This window comes from Penicillium paradoxum (assembly GCF_028828445.1).
Source record: "Penicillium paradoxum strain IBT 22861 chromosome Unknown utg000007l_segment0_segment0, whole genome shotgun sequence".
Lineage (NCBI taxonomy): Eukaryota > Fungi > Ascomycota > Eurotiomycetes > Eurotiales > Aspergillaceae > Penicillium > Penicillium paradoxum.
This window is the reverse complement of record NW_026643185.1, coordinates 5,052,911-5,074,275: the sequence shown is the minus strand read 5'-3', so window position 1 is coordinate 5,074,275 and position 21,365 is coordinate 5,052,911. Positions and strand designations below refer to the sequence as shown.

General features: G+C 46.8%; 8 protein-coding genes across 8 annotated transcripts; 5 read left to right on the top strand and 3 right to left on the bottom strand.

Moving 5' to 3' along the window:
* Positions 1-365: 365 nt before the first annotated feature.
* On the top strand, positions 366-2,507 carry N7457_009386 (uncharacterized protein; the record flags this gene model as incomplete). Its single annotated transcript, XM_057180429.1, has 2 exons — positions 366-627; positions 928-2,507. 2 exons carry the CDS (start codon positions 366-368, stop codon positions 2,505-2,507), a joined length of 1,842 nt encoding a protein of 613 aa, XP_057028815.1.
* A 437-nt stretch (positions 2,508-2,944) lies between these two features.
* Positions 2,945-3,829, bottom strand: N7457_009385 (HNH endonuclease; the record flags this gene model as incomplete). The annotated part of the gene is made up of 2 exons (XM_057180428.1): positions 2,945-3,523; positions 3,641-3,829. 2 exons carry the CDS (start codon positions 3,827-3,829, stop codon positions 2,945-2,947), a joined length of 768 nt encoding a protein of 255 aa, XP_057028814.1.
* A 325-nt stretch (positions 3,830-4,154) lies between these two features.
* N7457_009384 (haloacid dehalogenase, type II) lies at positions 4,155-4,762 on the top strand (the record flags this gene model as incomplete). Its single annotated transcript, XM_057180427.1, has 2 exons — positions 4,155-4,158; positions 4,209-4,762. The coding sequence occupies 2 exons, from the start codon at positions 4,155-4,157 to the stop codon at positions 4,760-4,762; spliced, it is 558 nt and encodes a 185-aa protein (XP_057028813.1).
* A 413-nt stretch (positions 4,763-5,175) lies between these two features.
* N7457_009383 (EI24 domain-containing protein) lies at positions 5,176-6,078 on the top strand (the record flags this gene model as incomplete). The annotated part of the gene is made up of 3 exons (XM_057180426.1): positions 5,176-5,226; positions 5,276-5,853; positions 5,904-6,078. The coding sequence occupies 3 exons, from the start codon at positions 5,176-5,178 to the stop codon at positions 6,076-6,078; spliced, it is 804 nt and encodes a 267-aa protein (XP_057028812.1).
* Positions 6,079-6,677: 599 nt separating this feature from the next.
* On the top strand, positions 6,678-8,867 carry N7457_009382 (uncharacterized protein; the record flags this gene model as incomplete). Its single annotated transcript, XM_057180425.1, has 3 exons — positions 6,678-6,737; positions 6,792-8,426; positions 8,481-8,867. 3 exons carry the CDS (start codon positions 6,678-6,680, stop codon positions 8,865-8,867), a joined length of 2,082 nt encoding a protein of 693 aa, XP_057028811.1.
* A 576-nt stretch (positions 8,868-9,443) lies between these two features.
* N7457_009381 (translation initiation factor 2) lies at positions 9,444-12,561 on the bottom strand (the record flags this gene model as incomplete). The annotated part of the gene is made up of 3 exons (XM_057180424.1): positions 9,444-9,595; positions 9,649-12,487; positions 12,538-12,561. The coding sequence occupies 3 exons, from the start codon at positions 12,559-12,561 to the stop codon at positions 9,444-9,446; spliced, it is 3,015 nt and encodes a 1,004-aa protein (XP_057028810.1).
* Positions 12,562-12,850: 289 nt separating this feature from the next.
* On the top strand, positions 12,851-14,096 carry N7457_009380 (uncharacterized protein; the record flags this gene model as incomplete). The annotated part of the gene is made up of 5 exons (XM_057180423.1): positions 12,851-12,959; positions 13,110-13,121; positions 13,173-13,309; positions 13,365-13,993; positions 14,066-14,096. The coding sequence occupies 5 exons, from the start codon at positions 12,851-12,853 to the stop codon at positions 14,094-14,096; spliced, it is 918 nt and encodes a 305-aa protein (XP_057028809.1).
* Positions 14,097-20,177: 6,081 nt separating this feature from the next.
* On the bottom strand, positions 20,178-20,532 carry N7457_009379 (uncharacterized protein; the record flags this gene model as incomplete). The annotated part of the gene is made up of 2 exons (XM_057180422.1): positions 20,178-20,336; positions 20,485-20,532. Coding segments are annotated over 2 exons (207 nt in total), but the record flags the coding sequence as incomplete, so codon positions are not given.
* Between the last annotated feature and the right edge of the window lie 833 nt (positions 20,533-21,365).

The following is a 21,365-nucleotide window of genomic DNA, read 5'->3' as shown; positions in this document are numbered from 1 at the left end:
TGCAGATATACTCGCCAGAATCCTCGATGGCAAAGAATCTGAAAGAAAAATTGCCTTCCGGTTGAGATTGAACCTGCTTCATCTTGCTTCATTCTTTTGTTTCTATTCCTTTTTGTGGTTCCCTAGTGACCCAGCCATTCTTTCATTTTGCAAGCCATCAAGACACCTGGTGTGCCTTTCCACTAATATCGCAGTAATATTCTCCTTGATCATGCGTACCTATACAGCTGACATCTTCCATTCTATTCAACCGCTCTATATCTCTGCCTGAGTGCCCCCGTTCTCTTTACAGTTCCCCTTCCTCCGTCGGAGTGGCATCCTGATCACTTGCAACAATCACTCGTTCGCGTTGTTTCTAAATCAGGATGCTCCGCGTCCAGTTCCTTTGGTTCTTTCTGTTGGCATGGACTGCCTCGGCTGGCCCGATCTCTCGCTGGCAGTCTCAGGAATTGGAACAGGCCCCTGAGCCGACTTCTCCCTTCACGCCAGATCTCGAACGGCGTGGCGGGATACTGACAATCACCCCCGTTGCTGCACCTACCCAGTTACCGTTTACCATCGATGATCCAAATTTCACTTCCATCGCCAGTCCTGCTGAGCCAACTACTCATCGGTCATCCAGCTCCAGTAAGTCGACCACCAAGCCAACTACCACCCATGCGTCCTCTTCATCCCGCACAACTACATCATCCTCGATTTCCCATAGCTTTTTGTTGCCATGGCCCTTTGCGCCTCTTAAAACTTCAACTACATCATCCTCGATTTCCCATAGCATTCTGTTGCCATGGCCCTTTGCGCCTCTCAGAACTTCAACTACTTCATCCTCGATTTCCCATAGCATTCCTTTTCCATGGCCTTTTGGGCCTCTTGGAACTTCAACTTCATCGTCTTCAGTTTCTCACGGCAATATTTTGATATCATCTATAGCACCTCTTACAACTTCAACAACGCCTGCTTCCTCAACCTTGGCCAACATTGTGACATCGCTGCCTTCAACATCTACCAAACCATTGGCATCTCATACTGTGCCAATCATCTCTCAAGCTGTGCCAGCACCGACCAGCGTCATTATCAGCTCTGCTCGAGGCCTTTCCTCGCAGAAGCCGCCAGTAGCAACTAGTTCATTACCTATATATGTGGATCCCATACATGTCTCAAGCTCCTCAGCGCCTCGCGTATCATCAAGTGCGAAACCAAATGCACCCCAGACTTCAGCAGATTCAGCAGTGCCTCCTGCGCCCAGCCAGACGACTCAACCGTTGTACTCTGCCAATGCCCCGGCGATTGCTTCATCCAAGTTAACGAGCTCTATCACCCCTCAGAAAACCAATCAGGGTGATGGTATCATCGCTCCACTCTCTAATGCAGGTAACAGCACAGGTACACAAGCCATACCGGCAAATCCAACCTCTGCTATTAGCCGGCCAGCAACACAGTTGCCGATAGTTCCCACGAGCAACAGCCCAGCTGCTGGAATTGTTCTACCTGCAAACAGCACCAAGGCTTTTACAAATCCACCAGTGATACCAACTTCCAAAGCCAACCAACCAGTGAATTCCGTGCAAGGGCAATCTGCATCAGCACAGCTTTCTGTGTCAACCCTTCGGCCAGTGTTGACGGTAACCGAGCCTGTGATTGTCTATGTGACCAAGGGATCACCAAATCCCTTCTCGACAAGCACCATTCAACAGATTGCACCCGCTATAATCAGTTCGTCAGTCCCACCGGCAGTACCCACAGGACAACCGGCTCCCGAGCCCGAACCAACAACCACGTCGTTGGTATTCATGACCATCCATTCCACAGCAACATCTGTCGTTCGTGTGACTGTTTATCCGACAACTTCTTTGCCTCCTCTGCCTGTGTCGTTGCCTCCCTCAAGTGCGAATGCTACAAGTGTGAATGCAGCGCCTATAGAGACAGTTCACGTCACATCCACAAGCATTATTGCTGTGACTATCAACGCGACCACATTGCTACCTTCTTCGGCATCGCCATTGCCGCTCTCGAGCGAGATCGCCCCAACCGGGGAGCCCCTTAAAAAGACGCAGCCTACAGAGACAGTGCATATCACTTCCACAAGAATCATCGCTGTGACCATTTACACATCGCTGCCTCCTTCGGCGGCATCAGTGTCACCCTCAATTGAGATCGCCCCAACCCAGAATGCCCCTCCGGATACAGTGCATGTTACTTCCACGAAAGTCGTTCAAGTGACTGTTTATCCGACAACTTCAGCCTCTGCAGCCGAAAACACGGTCCCTGCCGCGATAGCGCAAGCTACAAACATAGTGGATCCCAAACATCCAGAGACTCGCACATCTGCCGATGCCGATGATGCAGAACCTGCTGCTACGACGCTCCAGCCGGGCAAAGGCATCCTTTCTGTGAATCCAGTGACACCGGCTGGATTTATCACTATCACTGAGACTATGACTCAGATTCAAACTACGACGGTGACGGATCGGGTGACTGAGACTGTCACTGCTACTGTAACTCGGGGTTAGGTACAAAGTTGGGAGGAAAATTGTGTTTAATTCTTGCTTCCTATAAAATACATCGAGGTCCTATTCAATCCGATGTTTATGGAAGACTTTCAGTCCTTTTTCATGCTTGATCAAGTTATGTCCGATCTTTTGGGGCTTTGATCTATCATGCCTTTTGCATAATTCACTATGTCAATCATGCCTACTTCATGCTGGACCATGAACCAAAATCTGTTCAGTGGACCGCCTGTTCACTTAGCTACTGAGGGTTAAGCTTTTGCTATTCCCTGCCGAAGACGCTGCTTAGAGATCATTGCTGATCGAAAGTCATGTATATGTATCGCTGTGATTATATGCCATGTCTCTTTCCTAATTACTCCCCAAGAGCCCTAGAGGTATGCTTTCCATGGTCTGAGCCCTTGAACACTATGCAGAGTAGATATAAATGTAAAGACCAACTACCTCGCCGCCCATCTAACCCTCCCAACCCACCTAGCCCAATCCTGCACATCCTCCCTTTCACAAATCCTCTCCACAGTAAACCACTCCCTAGCAAGCTCCTCATTGCTCGCCATACGATGCACAAAACTATGACACGCACGACAAAGCCACGCAACACTATTCAACATCCACTCATCATGCCATCCCTTCTTAATCACCTTCGCATGCACCCCGCGCGGAATCAAATGGTGGTAAGAAAGCGGAATCCAGTCGCGCTCACAGATCTCGCACGCGTCCGCACGCGTACTAGCCCACACTGGTGGGCCCGTTGTCACGCTCGATGTATATTCCGCTAGCACGGGGGCAAGGAAGTCCAGCAAGTCTGCCGCGTCGGGAATTATGCCATAGACGAGCAGCGAGTCTGTGACGCTGACTGGGATTGGGGAGGTAAGGGTTTCGAGTGTACTGCGCGGGAGGGGTGTATCGGCGTCCGGCGCGACGTAGAGCGTTGACAGAGCTGGGTCGTGCTGGATCGCGGCGAAGCTTAGGGTTTGGAGGGCGGTTGGGAATGAGGTGAAAGTTTCTGAGGCCAGGAACTGGGGTTGTTAGCGTTGATTCTGTTAGCTTGGAGGCTGTCTCCTTTTGTCTAGACTAGCTCTCTGGAAAGAGGTTTCATCGCTTTGCGCTGCGCTGGGCAATCTGGGTAGATTTACATCGACGAATTCGGCCAATTCTTCAGGGTCTGCTCTTCCAGTAGGGACTGATGAGGTGGTCACGTCTTTAGGCTCATTTCGTTTGCCCTTTTGTTTCCGTTTGGTGGGCTTTGGTTTGTCCTCGGAGCGGGCGACAATGGCGTTGGATAGACATTCGCGAAAGACGGCGTAATTTTCATGGGAGGTCATTGGAACTCGATTCGAGAGGACGTCCTCGACCCTGTGTCATGGTGAAGGTGAGTTGAATGTGCCCGTGTTGCCCCGCCACGGATGATTGACATCATTCTTCAGCCGCATTCTTTCGAAGCTCCAACTTTGTCGATTGTACTTTGGCCCATCCATGTCATTGACCATGGCAGACACAATAACGGTGGCTTTTGATCTGTATGGGACTTTACTCTCTACCGATTCAATTGCAAAGCAATTAGAGAAATAGTACGACCCTGCCAGGGCGCAGTCGATCTCCGCGCTTTGGAGGCGGTACCAACTGGAGTACACTTGGAGATTGAACAGCATGGGTGAGCAATCTTACCCTCAATGCTCCCAATATCAACCTGATAGTCGACAGGTCACTATGAAGACTTCTCAGCCATCACACGTCACTCTTTACAGCATGCACTAGCCGAGAACAGCGAGCAGTTGAGCGATGTCAATATCGAAGACATAATGCAAGCGTACGACAGCCTCTCTACGTTCGCCGACGTGAATCCAGCATTAGCCCACATAGCTACGGACCCTACTATCCGAGCAGTGATATTCTCCAACGGGACTAAAACCATGGTATCCAATTCGGTGTTGCAGTCCAAGGACCTTTCGCCGCACGCGAGTGTCTTCAAGGATATTGTCACTGTGGACGAAGTCCGGCAATACAAACCAGCGAAGGCAAGCTACGAGCACCTCGCAAAGCAGACAGATACAAACCCATCACAGATGAGCAAGCTTTGGCTAATCAGCGGTAACCCTTTCGACATCGTCAGGGCACGCGCAACTGGAATGCAAGCTATCTGGATTGACCGTGCTGGCACTGGATGGGCAGATGCCGCGATTCCAAATCTACAGCCAACTGCCATTGTACACAGTTTGGAGCATATTACGGACAAGATTCATGGGCATCGGTACTAGACCAAAAGCCTTACAAAATCGAGTCTTCAAAAGAAGGGCTTTCAACCCCCAAAGAGGGTTGAAAAGGAGGGATGTACAGCTGAATATATTTCCAAACGCTCCACACTTGAGTAGAAGAGTTTGGGGTAAGCCAGCAGATTCGTTCTTTCCTCCCATTTCCCCTCCAGAACTTCGATTGTAACAAAAGTTCAGAGTGAATAGGGAGGAATTCAGTTTATGTGAAGAAGAAGAGGAAAAGGGCGCTCGGCGAAAAATTTCGAGAACAAATAGTACCTGCTTAGTCATCATGGGAGCTGGGATGGATCCATGAATCCACATATCACGTGTGAAGCTTATCGATAAGCTGCTGCCTGCTTTCGAACTGGGCTATCGTCAATGACAGGGATTCTTTGAATCTGTGAACACTGCAAGCCATGTCGCGACTCTGGGACCCCAGTCGAGCTGCTTGGCTGTATCCTCTTCGGGTGTGTTAATATCATTGTTCTTTGGAATCTTCCCAGCTAATTTCTATAGGGTATTTACTACTTTGCGTCCAATCGGTTCCTATGGCCTCTCTTCAAGGCTCGTCTTCTTCCCATCGTCCTCCTATCAACCTTCATATACTTTATTCTCTTCTTCTTCACCTATTTGCCTCAGGTAGCTTTCCTTGCTGTCTTCCAGGGCAGCTCAGCATGGGTGAGCGGCGCCTTCTTGGTGCTTGGTGAAGGTGCAGCAATTGTTGCCGCACTCTTCGAGGCATTCTTTGTCGATGAGACCTTGGTGGATATTTTTGATGCAGTATTGGTGAAAGAGGGCCAAGAGGAGCTTGTTACTACATCGCGCGTCATCTATCCCGAGCCCGGTAACCCGGCCAAGCGTCTCGGCACACCGACCACCAATGCCGTCTACTCCCCATTCTCGCTACGCCAGATCGCCGAGTTTATCATCCTGCTTCCACTCATCTTTATTCCGGTCGCTGGAACTCCTATGTTCCTAGTTTTGACAGGCTATCGTGCCGGTCCCTTCCACCATTGGCGCTACTTCCACCTGCTTGACATGTCTAAGCAGCAGAGAAAGGAAAGTATAAGACGGCGCCAGCTCCAGTACACCACGTGAGTTTTGGACCTTCTTTCTATCTATACGTGATCTGACGAATATCTAGCTTCGGGACGGTTGCTTTGCTCCTCCAATTGATTCCTCCTTTCTCCATGCTATTTCTGATGACCACAGCTGCTGGGTCGGCGCTTTGGGTGACGGACCTCGAACGTAAACGACGAGCCGCCGCCCAACAGTCTAGCCGACTGGGCGAGCAATACCGCGATGACATTATGCCATGACCTGTGAACGATCCTTTATCTCTTTTGGGTGACCAAGGGTGCTACAAGGTGCATCTGGTTTTCCCCCTCGGGTCCCTGATTTCAGCCGACTTGTTGGCCCCCCATGGTCTGTGCCCTAGGGGGAGAGCCGATCATGGCTTTAATGAGTCTCCCTCAGTCCAATCGTAATTCTCTTCTGTTTCATTGCGTTTCGTAGAAAAAGTCTTTGTTGTTTCACATTACTAAATTACATATGCCACGTGATTGCGCCACCATCTGAGATGTTTTTGAAATCCTGTTTATCAGAATTGTATGTTGTATATTCCATAGAGGGTTTGTCCTTGAGCAGAACTTCTTAGAGAAGCCCTTTGATAGTCGCCTTGGCAAAGTCGACTTCCCCAGATTTTCCAAAATTGAGGTCCGCCCGCTTACACAATCCGCCCACTGCCCAGGTGAGATCTGGATTTCTTCCCCGGGTTTCAGTCAACACCTTGGGAGTTATTCTGGCTTTCGGGACTCGGACACCGGCACATCTTCGGTTTCTCAGCTTGGATATTTCATGGGATGGAACATGACCTTATAGACCGAGGCGTGGTCATCCCTGCGCAATTTACTCGGAGATGGACCTAAAAACGAGGCTGCGCAAGGCCTGCGATGCCTGCAGTATTCGGAAAGTAAAGGTATAGTACTTTATTCTGCCATAGCCAGTTAGAAAATACTGATTTTCATACAAGTGTGATACTGGTGGGCCACCTTGTCGGTCATGCGCTAGCTTGGATATTCCCTGCACCTATGAAAGACCAAGCAGACGACGTGGGCCTCCCAACCGCCATGCAGAAGCACTTAAAAAACAAAAGCGAGAGCCCGATGACACGGCGTCGCTGAGTCCCGCAGATGGTCCATCGACGACTCCCCAGACAACGTCATCATTCCACCCCCAATCTGTGTCACTCTCACTCTCGGCGGAATCGATATGCTCTTTGCATACAGTGCAGCTGCTAGTTGATGACTACTTTACTTACATTCATCCTTTGGTTCCAATACCACATGAGCCATCTTTCCGAGCAGCCTTTGAGCGCCGAGAAGATGTGACAAATCATACATTTTTGGCACTTTTGGCCTCAATGATTGGATTGCTAGTGGCCTCCTTTCCACGGAGACCCAAACTTCGCCTCAACACTGAAGCCGAACGCACTGCTTTCCCTCACTCTATAGCTCTGGTAAAACAGTGCGTTGATGTTGCCGTTCAAGCTCGCGGCACCGGTTATCTTGATCGCAACGCCACTGTATATGATGCGGCGATCAGCTATTTTTTAGCAATATGTGCCGGCTATATATATAACATGCGCCGATGCCGTATCTATCTGTCGGAATGTCGAGCCATGCTTCAGGTATATGATCTATGCCAATCTCGTACCAACCCTCCATCATCGACACTAGGGCCAACCAGCCCGTTGTCGCCAGCGCCAGCAATGGCACAGGATCAACCAGCACATACTTTCATGGAAACTCAAGGAGTCGACTTCATCACCCAGGAGCTTGGTCGGCGTCTGTTCTATGTCACACTAGTCGGGTACCAGACATTACATCAACTGGGTTCCTCCGATGTCAAGATCCATGTTCCTCCAGAGACTCCAACTGACCGTTATCCACCACTACCTTTGGAGATCGACGACGAATTCTTGTTTGCGACACATATTGAGCCACAGCCAGCTGGTCAGGTTTCACAGCTGGTCGGATTCAACGCGAATGTCCGTGTCTACAGTTCATATACCAATCTGTTAGCCTGGGAGATAGCTTTTGGCAGCGGCCAGATTTTTGACTGGGAGCACCAGCGCAATAGCATTTGGGACTGTCTCAAGCAAGCAAAATCTGCACTACTAAATGTTCCTTCTGAGTTGTCTCTCTGCCATCCGAAAGACACGAATCTATCTGGTTTTGCCAGCCTTGGTGGAGACGGCACAATCTACAGCTACTCAGATGATCACATCCACCAAGAACGACGTGCTATACAATATGAGATCCAGAAAGCCAATATCTACGCCAGTCAGCTGTGCACCAGATCCTTTCTTGTAGAAAAGTATTGGAGCCTTTTCGAGACCTTCTCAAGGTACGGAAAATCTCACAAATTTACTGCTTCGGGCAGCACGACACCACATATTCAGATTGCAAGCAAATTGGACCCGATTTCGATTTCGACTGCAACTAGCACAACTTCGTCAGACACCAATACCCAACCTCAACCCCATGGACAAACAGACTATATCAACCATATGATGGCCGAGGAGCGCAAGCTGGTCATCAAGGACCTCTTCGTGCTATTACGAACAGTAAACGAAGTGAACATGGAACCAAATGGAGCAAGCATTGTACGTGATCCTCACCCACAACCTGTCGTGTCTCAAACTAACAAAACGTGACAGACCAACAAAATCCGCCAGGTAGCATCAACTCTTCTCAGCCTCTCTCATCGACCCAAATCATCACCATCCACAGACATCCCGAGCCTTGCAACCCCCGCAGCACCATCACTATCACCAACAGCACCTCCGGGCATTCACGTTCTCACTGCCACAGAGGCGGAGTCCTACCTGCACGCATTCATCAAGACTCTCATTCGATTGGAGTGCCACTCGTCCGTGCCTGACGCACTTGTCAGTTCCGATGGCGCGGATTCACAAATGAACGGCCGCGCTATGAGCTATCTGAGTGATTACGAGCGTGACCAGGAAGAATTGAGCCAGTGGGCCTGTTTGAAGGAGTATCAGCACAAATTTGCCGAGGCTGGAGGCGTTTTATATGAGTTGTAGCGTTTTCATCATCATCCTCATAATCAGCCATTCCCTCCCTTCCCTTTGCATCCTTCTCTTTCTTTTTGACATTTGTAATATTTTGGCATGGAAAAGCCAGGGGTTCTGGCGTGGTGGATCAAGATTGGGCAATATATCCTCTCTTTATAGTATGGCATTAATCTCATCAACCTCATATACAGGTGTCTGGTTACCCACTACATTTTTATGATGCATTATTGCCCGACGGGCTTCGATGAAACAGTAAACAAATAGTACTTTATGGGAAGAAAGGAGCAGGTACACAACTTGGCTATTCGGCCATATTGTTTCAGCATTTACAAATGCGCTGCAACGGCAGCACCCTCCCTAATTACATCGATTGTATGTCTTTGGTCCAATCCCCTCCACTAGGGATGCAAACAACGCCCAAACCCTGGATGCAAGTCAATCATGCAGAGAGAAAAAGGGGGAAATATAATACAAAATTTGAATGACAAAGATCATGAAGGGAATGGAGAAATGCCAAATGACCCAGACAAATAATACAAGCGGTCAAGAAGACCGCACAGAAGTCGGACGCAAGAAGCGAGTATCTCACAGATAACGCTTCTCGAAGATCTCTTCGTAGCACTGGACGTGGTCACCGATCTCGAAAGCTGACCACTTGTCGAAACCGATACCACATTCTGTGTCTTTGCGCATCTCGGTGACGTCTTTCTTGACGTTCTTGAGGGAGGTCATGGTACCTGTTGTTAAAGGTTAGCTTGATCCCAAGTTACGAGGGTTACAATCTGCTTACCATCGTAGACGACCTTCTCCCCACGAAGCACTCTGACCTTGCGAGCCTTGTTGATCATACCGTTACGTACACGACTTCCGGCAATGGCCATCTTTTCGCGGCCTTTAACAGTGATCTCGAACAGCTGCTGGATCTCGGCTTCTCCAGTCACGCGAGTAGTGACAGTTGGGGGCAATTGCTCGCTGAGAATGGCTTTGACATCATCAATCAGCTTGTAGATGATGTTGTGGTCCATGATTTCAACACCCTCGGTCTCTGCAATGCGCATGATGTTAGCCTCAATGGGCTGGTTGAAGGAGATGATTTTGCCCTTGGCACTGCTAGCATGTTCAATATCAAACTCGCTGATAGGGCCAACGCCCGAACGGAGAATATTGGCAAAGACTTCGTTGTTGCCAATTGCCGCGACGGAGTTCAATACCGCCTCCGCCGAGCCATCCACATCGGCCTTCAGAATGAAATTGACCGACTTGGGCCCGGTGGACTCGACCTCCCGAGGTGTATCTTCATCTTCATCCTCGCGTTTGCGCTTTTCGACAAGTTCACGACGGGCTTCATTGATGGCAGCCATATCAACACCCATCTTCTGGGTATCAGACTTCTCCAAGCGGTAACTCACGACATCCTTGGCTTTCTGCTCGGTTGGGGCCTGTAGGAGCTCAGTGCCAGCACCTGGCTGCTCTCTCCAGCCATCAATCTCAACAGGCATTCCTGGGGTAGCTTCACTGATGGACACACCAGCCTCGTTGCGGAGAGTGCGAACACGCGCCCACGCGGTACCGGCAACAATAACATCGCCCGGGCGCAAGGTTCCACGTCGGATGAGGGCGGATGCTGTACGGCCATGGCTCTTCGTAGCGGCTTCGATGACCCAACCCTCAACATTGCAGGTTTTGTCTGCGCGGTGATCGAGCATTTCTGAGAGTGCCACAATAGCTTCTTCCAACTCGACCATTCCTTGGCCAGTTTTACCGCTGACACCGATGGCCTGGACATCACCACCATAGTCCTCCACATGGATACCATGAACAGAAAGATCACCCTTGACTCGATCGGGGTTGTTGCCCTCCTTGTCAATTTTGCTAATAGCAACAATGACTGGAACTCGGGCCTGAGTGGCGTGCTTGATAGCCTCGATGGTTTGTGGCTTGACACTGTCATCGGAAGCGACGACAAGGACCACAATATCTGTCACGTCGGCACCCCGGCGACGCATTTCCAGGAATGCAGAGTGGCCGGGGGTATCAAGGAAGGTAATGGCCTTCCCGGAAGGCATCATTACAGAGAAGGCACCAATATGCTGGGTGATACCACCATGTTCAGACGCCGCCACAGATGATTTACGTAGCCAATCCAAAATGGTAGTTTTACCGTGATCGACATGACCCATAATGGTGACCACAGGTGGACGAGATGGCAAAATAGATTTGTCCTCTGGTTCAGGAGCAGCCTGCAAGTCTTCCTTGCCGCTGTCGAAAATAGCCTCGAAGTTGAACTCAGCTGCCACCAATCCAGCAGTTTCTGCATCAAGGATATCCCTATACGTGATTTCCTCGAAACCCATGTCCTCCATTCGCTGCACGAACTGAGCTGGCCGCACACCGATTACATCGGCCAAGTTGCTGACACTGATGAATTCAGGTAGGTAAAGAGGAGCTGGCGCTGCCACCGCGGCGGCTTTCTTCGCAGCTCTTTGTTCGTTCTTTTCTTTCTGTTGACGTCTCCGCTCCCCGCGGAGGCGCTCACGGTCATCAGCGTCAAAGTCGGCGTCAGCAGATTGGCCCTGCCGTCCCTTGCGTCCATCGCGTCCATCGCGGCGCTTAATAGGTTTTTGCGGCTGTTGTTCTTGCGCCTCCAAGTTTTCTAGCTGCTCTAATGCAGACATATCCCAGGTCCACTGGTTCTTCTTGAAATCTTCTTTTTCTTGCTCTGTTTGAGGCTTTGCTTTTTCGCTGTCAGACTTTTCCAGATCGCGTTCCGTAGTTTGTTTTGTCTCCGGCTGACCGTCTTGTTCTAGCTCGGACAAGAATGAGTCTCCCAACCGCTGGAACTTCCGAGTATTCTCGGATTGAGGTCGAGACCGTTGGAAATGTGAAGGTGCTGAAGAATCGCCATAGTCTCTGGTTATCCGGGGCTTTGGTTGAGCACCACCCGGTCGAGCAGTTTTGCAAAATGGGCACGTTAGCTTTGAAGCGAACACATTTGCCTTACAACTAGGACATTCCCAGTCGTTATAAATCTTTTCCTGCGGCCTAGTCTGTGTCCTGCGCTGGAATCGATCCGGGAATCTGTTCTGGGTCTTTTCTGGTGCAAACGGATTCTTTTCAGATGTAAATGGGTTCTCCTCGGCCACGAAGGGGTTCTTTTCGGATGTGAATGGGTTCTTTTCTTGGGCAGGCAGATTTCTCCCCCTGTTCCGCGAGTTTTCTCTCGGCCACTTCATTAGGCCTTCTGGCTTATCCCGAGAGGCCGCGTCGCGTCGCACGTACGGTTTCCTCTGTTGGTTCGATTGCCCCGAGTTCCATTGCTGGTTTGACTGTTGCTCCCGGTTGCGCTGCGGTGGTGGCGGCGGCGGTTGGCTTTTGGCGACGAGGTTTTGGCGCATCGCTTGCTCTGCGGCACTCAAACCCGCCGGTTTCGTAGTTTGTGTAGGTCCCCATCGGCTGCCGAACTTGGGCTTCGCCGCGTCTGGAGGTGAAGCAGCGCCATCATTGTTTCCGGTCGATGGATCCGACGAATCGCGACGGGTAGCGGATGATTGTAAGGCCCGTCGAACTGTAAGAGTTGTTAAAGATGGCGTTCGGTAGACTGAATTCGTCCACTCAGCCCGACGCGATAGCTATGATTGAGGTTAGATAAATCCTCAGCATCAAATAACTCTGGACTCACCCTGCAGACTGGCCGGCGATGCATAATTTAAAAATATCTCCACATCTGGATCTGTCAACACTTTTTACCGTTTCCAGAAGATCGATAGGCCCGCGGGCACGGGACCAGATTATGTCACTGCTTAGGTCAGCATTAAAGACCCGGGCCGGGCCTGTGAATTGTCCGCCGGTAAAGTCACGTGCTTCGGCCCCTTTGGCCAATCAGAGGGCAGATGGCGCCATAAAGATAAGCGGGATGGATATAAAGTCTGGAGTCTCCAGAATGAGTTCCTGTCTTGTATACTTTTGATCTTTTGCAATTGAATTCTTTAAAAATGGAGACCGAAGTGATTGACAAGATGGATCCGGGCGGCGGTGGCGCCCTCCGGACTATTAAAGATCTGGCCGCAGGCGCAGCAGGTGGAATGGCTCAAGTTCTCCTCGGTATGTGTGCACCCTAATTTATATGAATTCCGGGGAAGCTCCACGGCTTGAACATGATGATATGATTTTTTTTTGTCTCATCCTGAGCTGAAGGATCCTTGACATATACACACAAATGCAATACCAGAGCAATTGCTAACGAAACCCCAGGTCAGCCTTTCGGTATGAAATTCCAATGCACGTCCTCGCGAGGCATTGATTAACAATCCGCAGATATTGTTAAGGTGCGCCTGCAGACTACCACTCAATATAAGAGTGCGCTGGAGTGCGCAACCAAGATTTTTAAGAATGAAGGCCCCGCAGCCTTCTACAAAGGCACACTAACCCCGCTTATCGGTATCGGTGCTTGCGTGAGTTGTCTCCGTTTGGGTCCACCATAGACACCCCTCTAACCCACCAATCCAGGTATCTGTCCAATTCGGCGCCTACCATGAAGCGCGCCGCCGCTTGGAAGAGCTGAACAAGAAGAAATATGCCGTTTCCGATCTTTCTTACACACAGTACTACTTGGCCGGTTCATTTGCTGGTGTCACCAATTCCGTGCTGTCGGGCCCCATTGAGCACGTCCGTATTCGTCTGCAGGCACAGCCCCATGGCGCTGGTCGTCTGTACTCGGGGCCCCTCGACTGTGTGCGCAAGCTGGCTGCACAGGGCGGTACCCTTCGCGGTCTTTACCGTGGTCAGGCTGTCACTATCCTTCGTGAGGCCCAGGCTTACGGTGCCTGGTTCATGGCCTTTGAGTACATGATGAACCAGGATGCCAAGCGTAACAATGTTAAACGCGAGGATCTCTCTAAGGCAAAGATTGCTATCTACGGTGGTCTGGCCGGTGAGGTTCTCTGGCTTTCCAGCTACCCGCTTGACGTTATCAAGAGTAAGATGCAGACCGATGGATTCGGCGCGCAGCAGAAATTCAGCACCATGCGCGACTGCTTCAAGAAGACCTATGCTGTCGAGGGTCTCGGTGGCTTCTGGAAGGGTATCGGCCCTACTCTGCTGAGAGCTATGCCTGTCTCCGCCGGAACATTCCTAACGTATGTTTTTTCCTGCCTTGGCATGCTATTAATGGTTTGCATTCTCGAAGCGCTGCTAATATCCTTCTCTAGTGTCGAGTTGGCCATGCAAGCCCTCGGCTAAAGTACCGAGATGGGTTTGGTCTATGATGAAAGTTGACGCATTTGGTTTCCGTTCGGTTTCACTTTAATTCTTTGATATCCAGGACCCATTCAACATCTACGAATTGGATGGAGGTCCACTACAAAAGTGCACGGCGATTCAAAGCTTATAGAGATCAATTTCCATATCTGGCATTGAGCAGATTAGATATACACAAAGCTCCCGATCTAAAGACTTGAGATTTCTATAATCAACCAGAAATGCCCAAAAATTTCGCGTTTGGGTATCAAGTAATAGTCATAGGAAAGTAGAAGACAAAGCAACATCTAGGTTTATTTAAAGTTCAATCGCTGGTTTACTTCGGGAGAACGTGAACCTAGTATGAGAATGAGAGTCCGAAGCATTGAGATTCTCGCTTCAGAAGAAGCAGCCATAATAGCGTCAGGAAGAACGCAGTCTTGGGATGGAATCGTTGGCATTGAGTGCAATTGCAACAAATCGAAGCCTGTTTGAGTATGGCATCAATACACTGTGCAGCCACTCTGTCCCAGCCATACCATAGCCAGATATGTGAGAGGCCAATGTGATTTGCCTCAACAAGTATCATGTAAGTCGCATGTTCTTCTTTTTCGCCGAAGTAGAAAGAGTCGTCAAGGAGCTCTGGACCCCGAAAGTCTTTGTACGTGACTCTTACGAATTTCGCGATTACAGTGCTTCAGTTGTTATCTCTCTTGGTAGAGTCAAACTCTTTCGTCATTTCAAGTTCAACGACTGTCGGTTATCAGCTTGGATCAAGATACAAGTGTGAGGTTTCTACTTACGGATTGCCTGTGGAAGCGAGATGAATTCACTGATATGGTATCCTCAGCGCTTTGGCACGAGGTGCCTTGGGATTTTCAAAGCGGTCCACAGATGTTCAGATGTCATAACAGTAACATCTTGCTCTTGCTTAGCTGTTATTGATGAACCGTCTAGATTGTGTTTCCTCGAGGCATCTCATTCAGCGGTGATATCATATCACTTCCCGTTTTTTCCACCCATGCTGATCAAGAGGCCTGCCAGAGAGAAACAAGGAACATTTAGACAAGAGTAGGCAAGAGGAGGCAAGAGAAGAAGAGGGGAGACGAGGAGGACAAAAGTACATGTAAAGAAGAGAATTGATACCACCAAGGTATATATAGGAATCTTGCTACTAAATGGAAAGTGCCATCTGCTCGAGTTTACACAACTATAGTCAGGTCCAGACTTCACTTGTTGGCATGTACCTGCATATAACCGGTTCTCTCTCTTGGGAGACACTTACTCTCTAATGTCCAAGGACTAGGAATCAGCTTCATACATACATTATTTACCTGCAGGTCACCAATATATGGAGTACGGGGGTTCTTTATGGGACCACAACAACAAGCCATATTAGAGACTTGCCTTGATCACTGCCTGTACGGTCATTCCCTGCAGACACCACGAATAACACTGATAAAGAAAGTAAAGAACCTTGTGTATATCAGCTTCGGAAAGATGCTGCTCACATGCCATGCGTACTGTAGCGCTAGAAAGCTAGGGGAAGATCAAGATGATGATATTCAGCTATCTGCCACTAGCTACTGACGCGGAGGCGTCACACGTGACTACTCACGTGACCCAAACGGTCACTCGTCCGTCATATCTGCCGGCTCATAAAGAGTCGGCCGTCCTCGGCCGATATCTACTACGTGTAGTAGATGGCGTTTTTGGCTGAATACCTTTCCCTTGTCGTCTTCGTAAGTAATGCTTGATTCGTGGTGCGAGAAGAAGCTTCTCGTGGCTTATGTAATGACTAGAAGCGTGAGAAGTAGCTTCTTATGCGTGATAAGAGGCTATATAATGAGCGTGTCGTGGACGTATGACCCGATTTTTTTATAATAGTTTTCGTTATTAAACGCGTTAGGGGTCTTCTGGTGGTAGCGTATCGTATAGTGCTTTATAGTGTATGCGTATAGTCGTCGCTTATCTCGCGTTATGAGGCTACGGCGAAGAATAGAATTAGGTCCCTAGCTACTTACGTCTCGGTAGATACGGGTATAGACTCTAAATTCTACTAGAATGCGCGTAAGCCTCTCTTAAAGGCTAAGGCGTCTCTTACGGCGTCTATGTCTTAGGGAGTTAAGGCGGCTTACCGGATAAGTTCTAGATACTAGGGTAATTTAGTATAGAGGGCTATAGATAGATAATCGATGTCGGTATCGGAAATAGGACCTTAAGCTATTATATGCGTAGTAACGTCGTTAGATATCTAAGATAGCTATAGCTATTCTAGATAACGCGCGGCTATACGGAGGTTAGGGTAGTTAAACGAGTCTAATATAGCTAAGCGCGTAGCGTATATTATAAATACGTTCGATATACTATTGTTAGTAGTATACGAGATAGAGGCTAGGATAAGGTAAATATCTATATCGGTACGGTTTATATCTATACGGTTACGCTTAGGTAGGATATCTAGGTTAGAGTCGTCGTCGGCGTAGTCTTCGGCGATAGAGTTATCTATAGAATCGTTATCGTACTTAGCGGGACGCTTCTATATACTCTTCCTAGGTATAACTTTCTTAGGAATATCTAGCTATCTTATCTAGTTATATAGGGGCTAGTCGTACGGTATCTATATAGTATATTCGATAGGTAACTACGGTCGTAGGATAGCTACTATAGATAGCGGCCTTACGAAGGGGTATTTATTATAGTAGTCTTCTACGGTTTAAGATATAAATCGGCGTAGACCGGTAAGGTATTTTATAATTTATAAGGTAATAGCGTTATTATCGTGTAGGACGAGGTAGTAACGGGAGAAGTAAGTAGAGCCTTTTAACTAGATTCTAAACTAGAGCCGTACGTATCCCTAGATTATAGAGTTATCGGGGGGTCCTTAGTCGAATACGTTTATAGTAGTGTTAAGTGGCTAAAACGCGATAATAGACTTTAGTGCTATAACTAGGCCGGATATAATAGCTTAAGCGCTACTATTAATATAGTAGGATTATAGTAGCTAGCCGGCGGTATTATAACCTCCTATAAATATATAGACGCCCTTCTATATTAGTAAGAAGCGGATATTATTTTAATAAATGATAATTATAGGCGGTCTTAGTATACGTCCTAAGCGAACGTCTCCTCGCTTATTAAAGTTATATACGAGATGCTTTACTCTATAATCCTTAGATAGTGTAAGGAGGGCGTAGATAACTATAGCGTTACTAAGTTATTAATTCTTTAGGTGCCACGCTTAACTACCCTAGTTAGTTATATCCGCGTCGTCTAGTAGGTTTCTAAAGGTCTATCCGGTAATAGAGGCGAGTTTAAGATAACCGCCTTTAGTAGCCGCGTCTTAACCGATTTAGTCTTACTACGCTAGGGTTAGGGGATAAACGCCCTTAGATAGCTCTCGCTTAATAGCGTTTTTATATTTATACCGTAGATCCTTTAGATTAATAAGTATTTACTTAATCCTCTCGTTATAGATAACGGGCTCTATAACTACGTCGGTGATATAAGAGATATTATTATACGTTAGTAGGATAAAAGAGGTTAAGTATAACTATAAATAGTGGATTATAGGAGGTATATAAATAAGAGAAGCGGAAAAGCGGAAGTAAGAGAAGCGCGAGTAAAGGAAGGTAAACGTATATTTAATTATAATTATAATAGATATAGTGATATTTATACGGGTTTTTAGGAGTCGCTACCTTCTACGACTAGGATATTCCTAGTAGCCTCGAATTCTACGATTTTCTCTTCTACGCCGACGGCGTCGCGTTCTTTAACCTATTCGGCTTATTCGCGTGCTTCGCCTTCCTATTATATAAGGTATTCTTTAACTAGTATTCTATACCTACTAAGATAGCGTACGCGTACGTCTAGGACCCTAGCGACGTTATATCTATTAGTGTCTTACAGGAAGCGGGGGTCGAACGTAGCTTACGGGTCCCTTAGTTCGCGGTTAAATAGATCGGGTGTTAGCGCTAGCTCGAGATATTATACGCTAATAACTAAGTATATACGCTAGGATAGCGGTAGCTCTAGTCTATATACTAGGCGGCCTACTCGTTCTAATACTATAAATAGGCCTACGTATTATTAGCCTAGCTTACGGGATATAGCTTTATTAGTTAGAATATTATAGCCTTTACCGATTCGTAATAGGACCTTATCGCCGACCGAGAAGTGTTTTAGCTAATAACGGCGATCGTAGTAATTCTTTATTTATATAGTAGCGTATTTTAAGTATTCTACGGCGTCTTAGCGCGATAATAGGTCCTAGTCGCGGCCTAGGGCGTTATATAGTAGGTTCTATAGTATACGTAAGTCGAATCTAAATATTAGTTTATACGGCGTTTCCCTTATAGACGCGGATATAACACTATTTATCGCTACGGTTAGGCTAGGTAGGCTAGTTAGCTAGTTAGTTATAGGGTATAGTGCTGCCTAGTGCCGTAACTAGATTTCTACTATTTAGTTTATACGTTCGCTCTAGCTATCGGCCTATACGTAGTAGGCGGCGGTAAAGAATAGCGCTACCCTTAGAGCGTTAAATATCGAACGCTAGAAGCCTCTGATAAACTTTAGGTCCCTATCGGATATCTATACCGTCGGTAGGCCCTAGTTAGCGTTCTATAGATACACTAGGACTACTAAAGCCTAGTCTTTACTAGTGTAGTTTAGTTTACCGGGGATAGCGCCTATACGCTTAGTGAACTTATAGGTGATAAAGGCGACTACGTTAAGACTACTTTAGCTCGCTAGGAGCCCTATAACGAAGTCGATATATACTATATAGAAAGGGATTAGCGGCCCTACTATAGGCTAGAGTAATCCGTATAGTCGATATCTACGCGTATTATTACGTAGGTATTCTAGGTAGTGTTAGATATACTATTTAAGCTTACGTATACCTTAATAGATAACGAGGCCGTTCATTTTCTAGCGATATCTCTCGAACCCTTAGTGTCCTTAGTCGTTATATATTAGCTAAAAGATATCCTTTACTAATAATTTCGGAATATATAGCTAGTGACTACTATCTTCCTATATTAAGTAGAGGAAGCCGTCGTCCTCGATAATATATAGTAGGACTAGCGTTATAGGGTCGTTATTTTCTACTTATAGTTACTCGCGTACTACTAACTATCTAGGATCTCCCGTGTAGCCGTCTATAATCTTTTAATATATCTCGTCGGATAGATATATAATAGAAGTTAGAAACGCGTAAGGGTAGTTATATTCTAGTTCCTTTATAGGATTTACTATAGCTATTAGAGCTGTAAGGTCGTTATCTAGCCGGGTTAGCGTAGGGTCCTTACTAGGTAGCCTAGATAAAGCGTCCGTAATCTTATTTATTTTGCCCGGCCGATAATATACCTTAACGCGGTATATCTAGATAAATATAGCGGCGCGTACTAGCCTAAGGTTAAGCTTCTTAGTAGCTACTATACGTAAGGAAGTTACGATAGCGATCGTAGCTAAGTGATCGGTATAGAAGATAACTAGGTTATTCGCTATTTCTATAAGGTATCTAACCTTCCGTATTATCTAGGTAATATAGCTAACTTCTAGTTCTATTACCTAGTAGTTCTTCTTAGCGTTTATAAGTAGTCGGCTAAGGAATATAACTAGCTTAATAGCTGACCTTAGGGGAGGCCTCGCTAGATCGAGATATTAGTAGGTACGTTTTACGTAGTATATAATCACACCGAAACCGGTTTACTAGGATACGTCTATATCGACGTAGGCCTAACGGGTTATATCCTAGTGCGAAAGTATAGTAGAATTAGTACCGAATTCCTTCTATAGGTCTTCGAACGCGCGGAGTTTAGTGGGTATCGGTATATCTAGGCGAGTCTTTATAGCCTATTATTATCGCGGGCGGCCCGCGAGCGGGCTCCCTTTAAGTAATATTATCTTTTGTATCTAGAGTGGTTCTACCTTTTATACGTAATACGGTATTATATAGCGTAGATCTCCGGTTATGCTAATATAAGTTTCTAGCTTCTTTAGAGTGTCTAGGAACTATAGATTAGTAATAGCTTTAAGTTTTTCTTAAGGCGTAGATAGACCTAAGGCGTCTACGCGCTATCCGAGTAAGGTAACCTCGGGAAAGCTAATATAGGCTTTACTTAGTTCTAGTTTGATATTATGCTCTTCTAGGTAACTAAATAAGCTATATAGGTAGCGTTCGTGATCCTCTAGTATATCGGAGGTATATACGAAGTCGTCTATATACGTACGGCACTATTCGTAGAATTTCTTAAGAATAAGATCCGTTTAGCGTTAAACGTAGGCGATAGAGTTATAGTAGCCTATAATAGCGATATTAAATAGTTCTTACCTACGGTATAAGATAACTATAAGCTTCTTACGGTTATCTAGTTTTACTTACTATTAATAGAAGAACCTTTTCGCGTCTACTATAGTGATATACTTCGCTCTATAGTATATATATACGATTTCTTCTTATATACGGGTTAGATAGACGTTGTGTTAGGAGGCTTTATTTAAGCCCCTAATATCTACTACTACTCGTCCTTTGCTTATACTATTAACTATACGATAGACTATAAATACTAGGTACCCTATTAGGGTATAATTTATTACCTATTCTATCTTACCTTCTTAGTAGAGCTTATCGAACGTTTTATCGACGAGCTTACGGTCTTTAGTGCCTAGCGGGTAGACCTTAGGTTTTAGTATCACTTTTTCCTAATCGTCCGTTAGTAGGATCTATATCTATCTATCTTAGGGAATATCGACGAGGCCGGTGTTTCCTTCTATTACCTATACGTTATACGCGTTAACGATATCGGCTAACCTCTTAGCCGTTCTTTAGTTACCGTAGATCGTTATATTATTTAGTAGGACGGTTTCTTTCTAGGCGTGCCTAAGGTTATCCTAAGTACGAGGTACTATATCGGAACGACTTAGCTCTACTACGTGAGCGGCTATAGGGTAATAGTAGGTTCCTTCGTACTCGAGTAGGTTATTAATTCTCGTTCGTGCGGGTAAGCGTACTTCCTTATTAGAGGTATTTATAGTAAGTATCTATAAAAATTTAGCGTCGACGATGTAAGAGTAGAAGCTTAGTTATAGATATTTACCTTTAAATATATAGTCGCGGTCTTATAGTAAGTCTCGATTAGTCTTAGCTTCGACGTAGATACGGGCGTTAGGAGGTATCACTATAGTTATAGATACTCTTACTAGTCTAGACTTCTAGTGATATGATTTCGCGCGGATATTAACTAGGTATATAAGTCCTATATA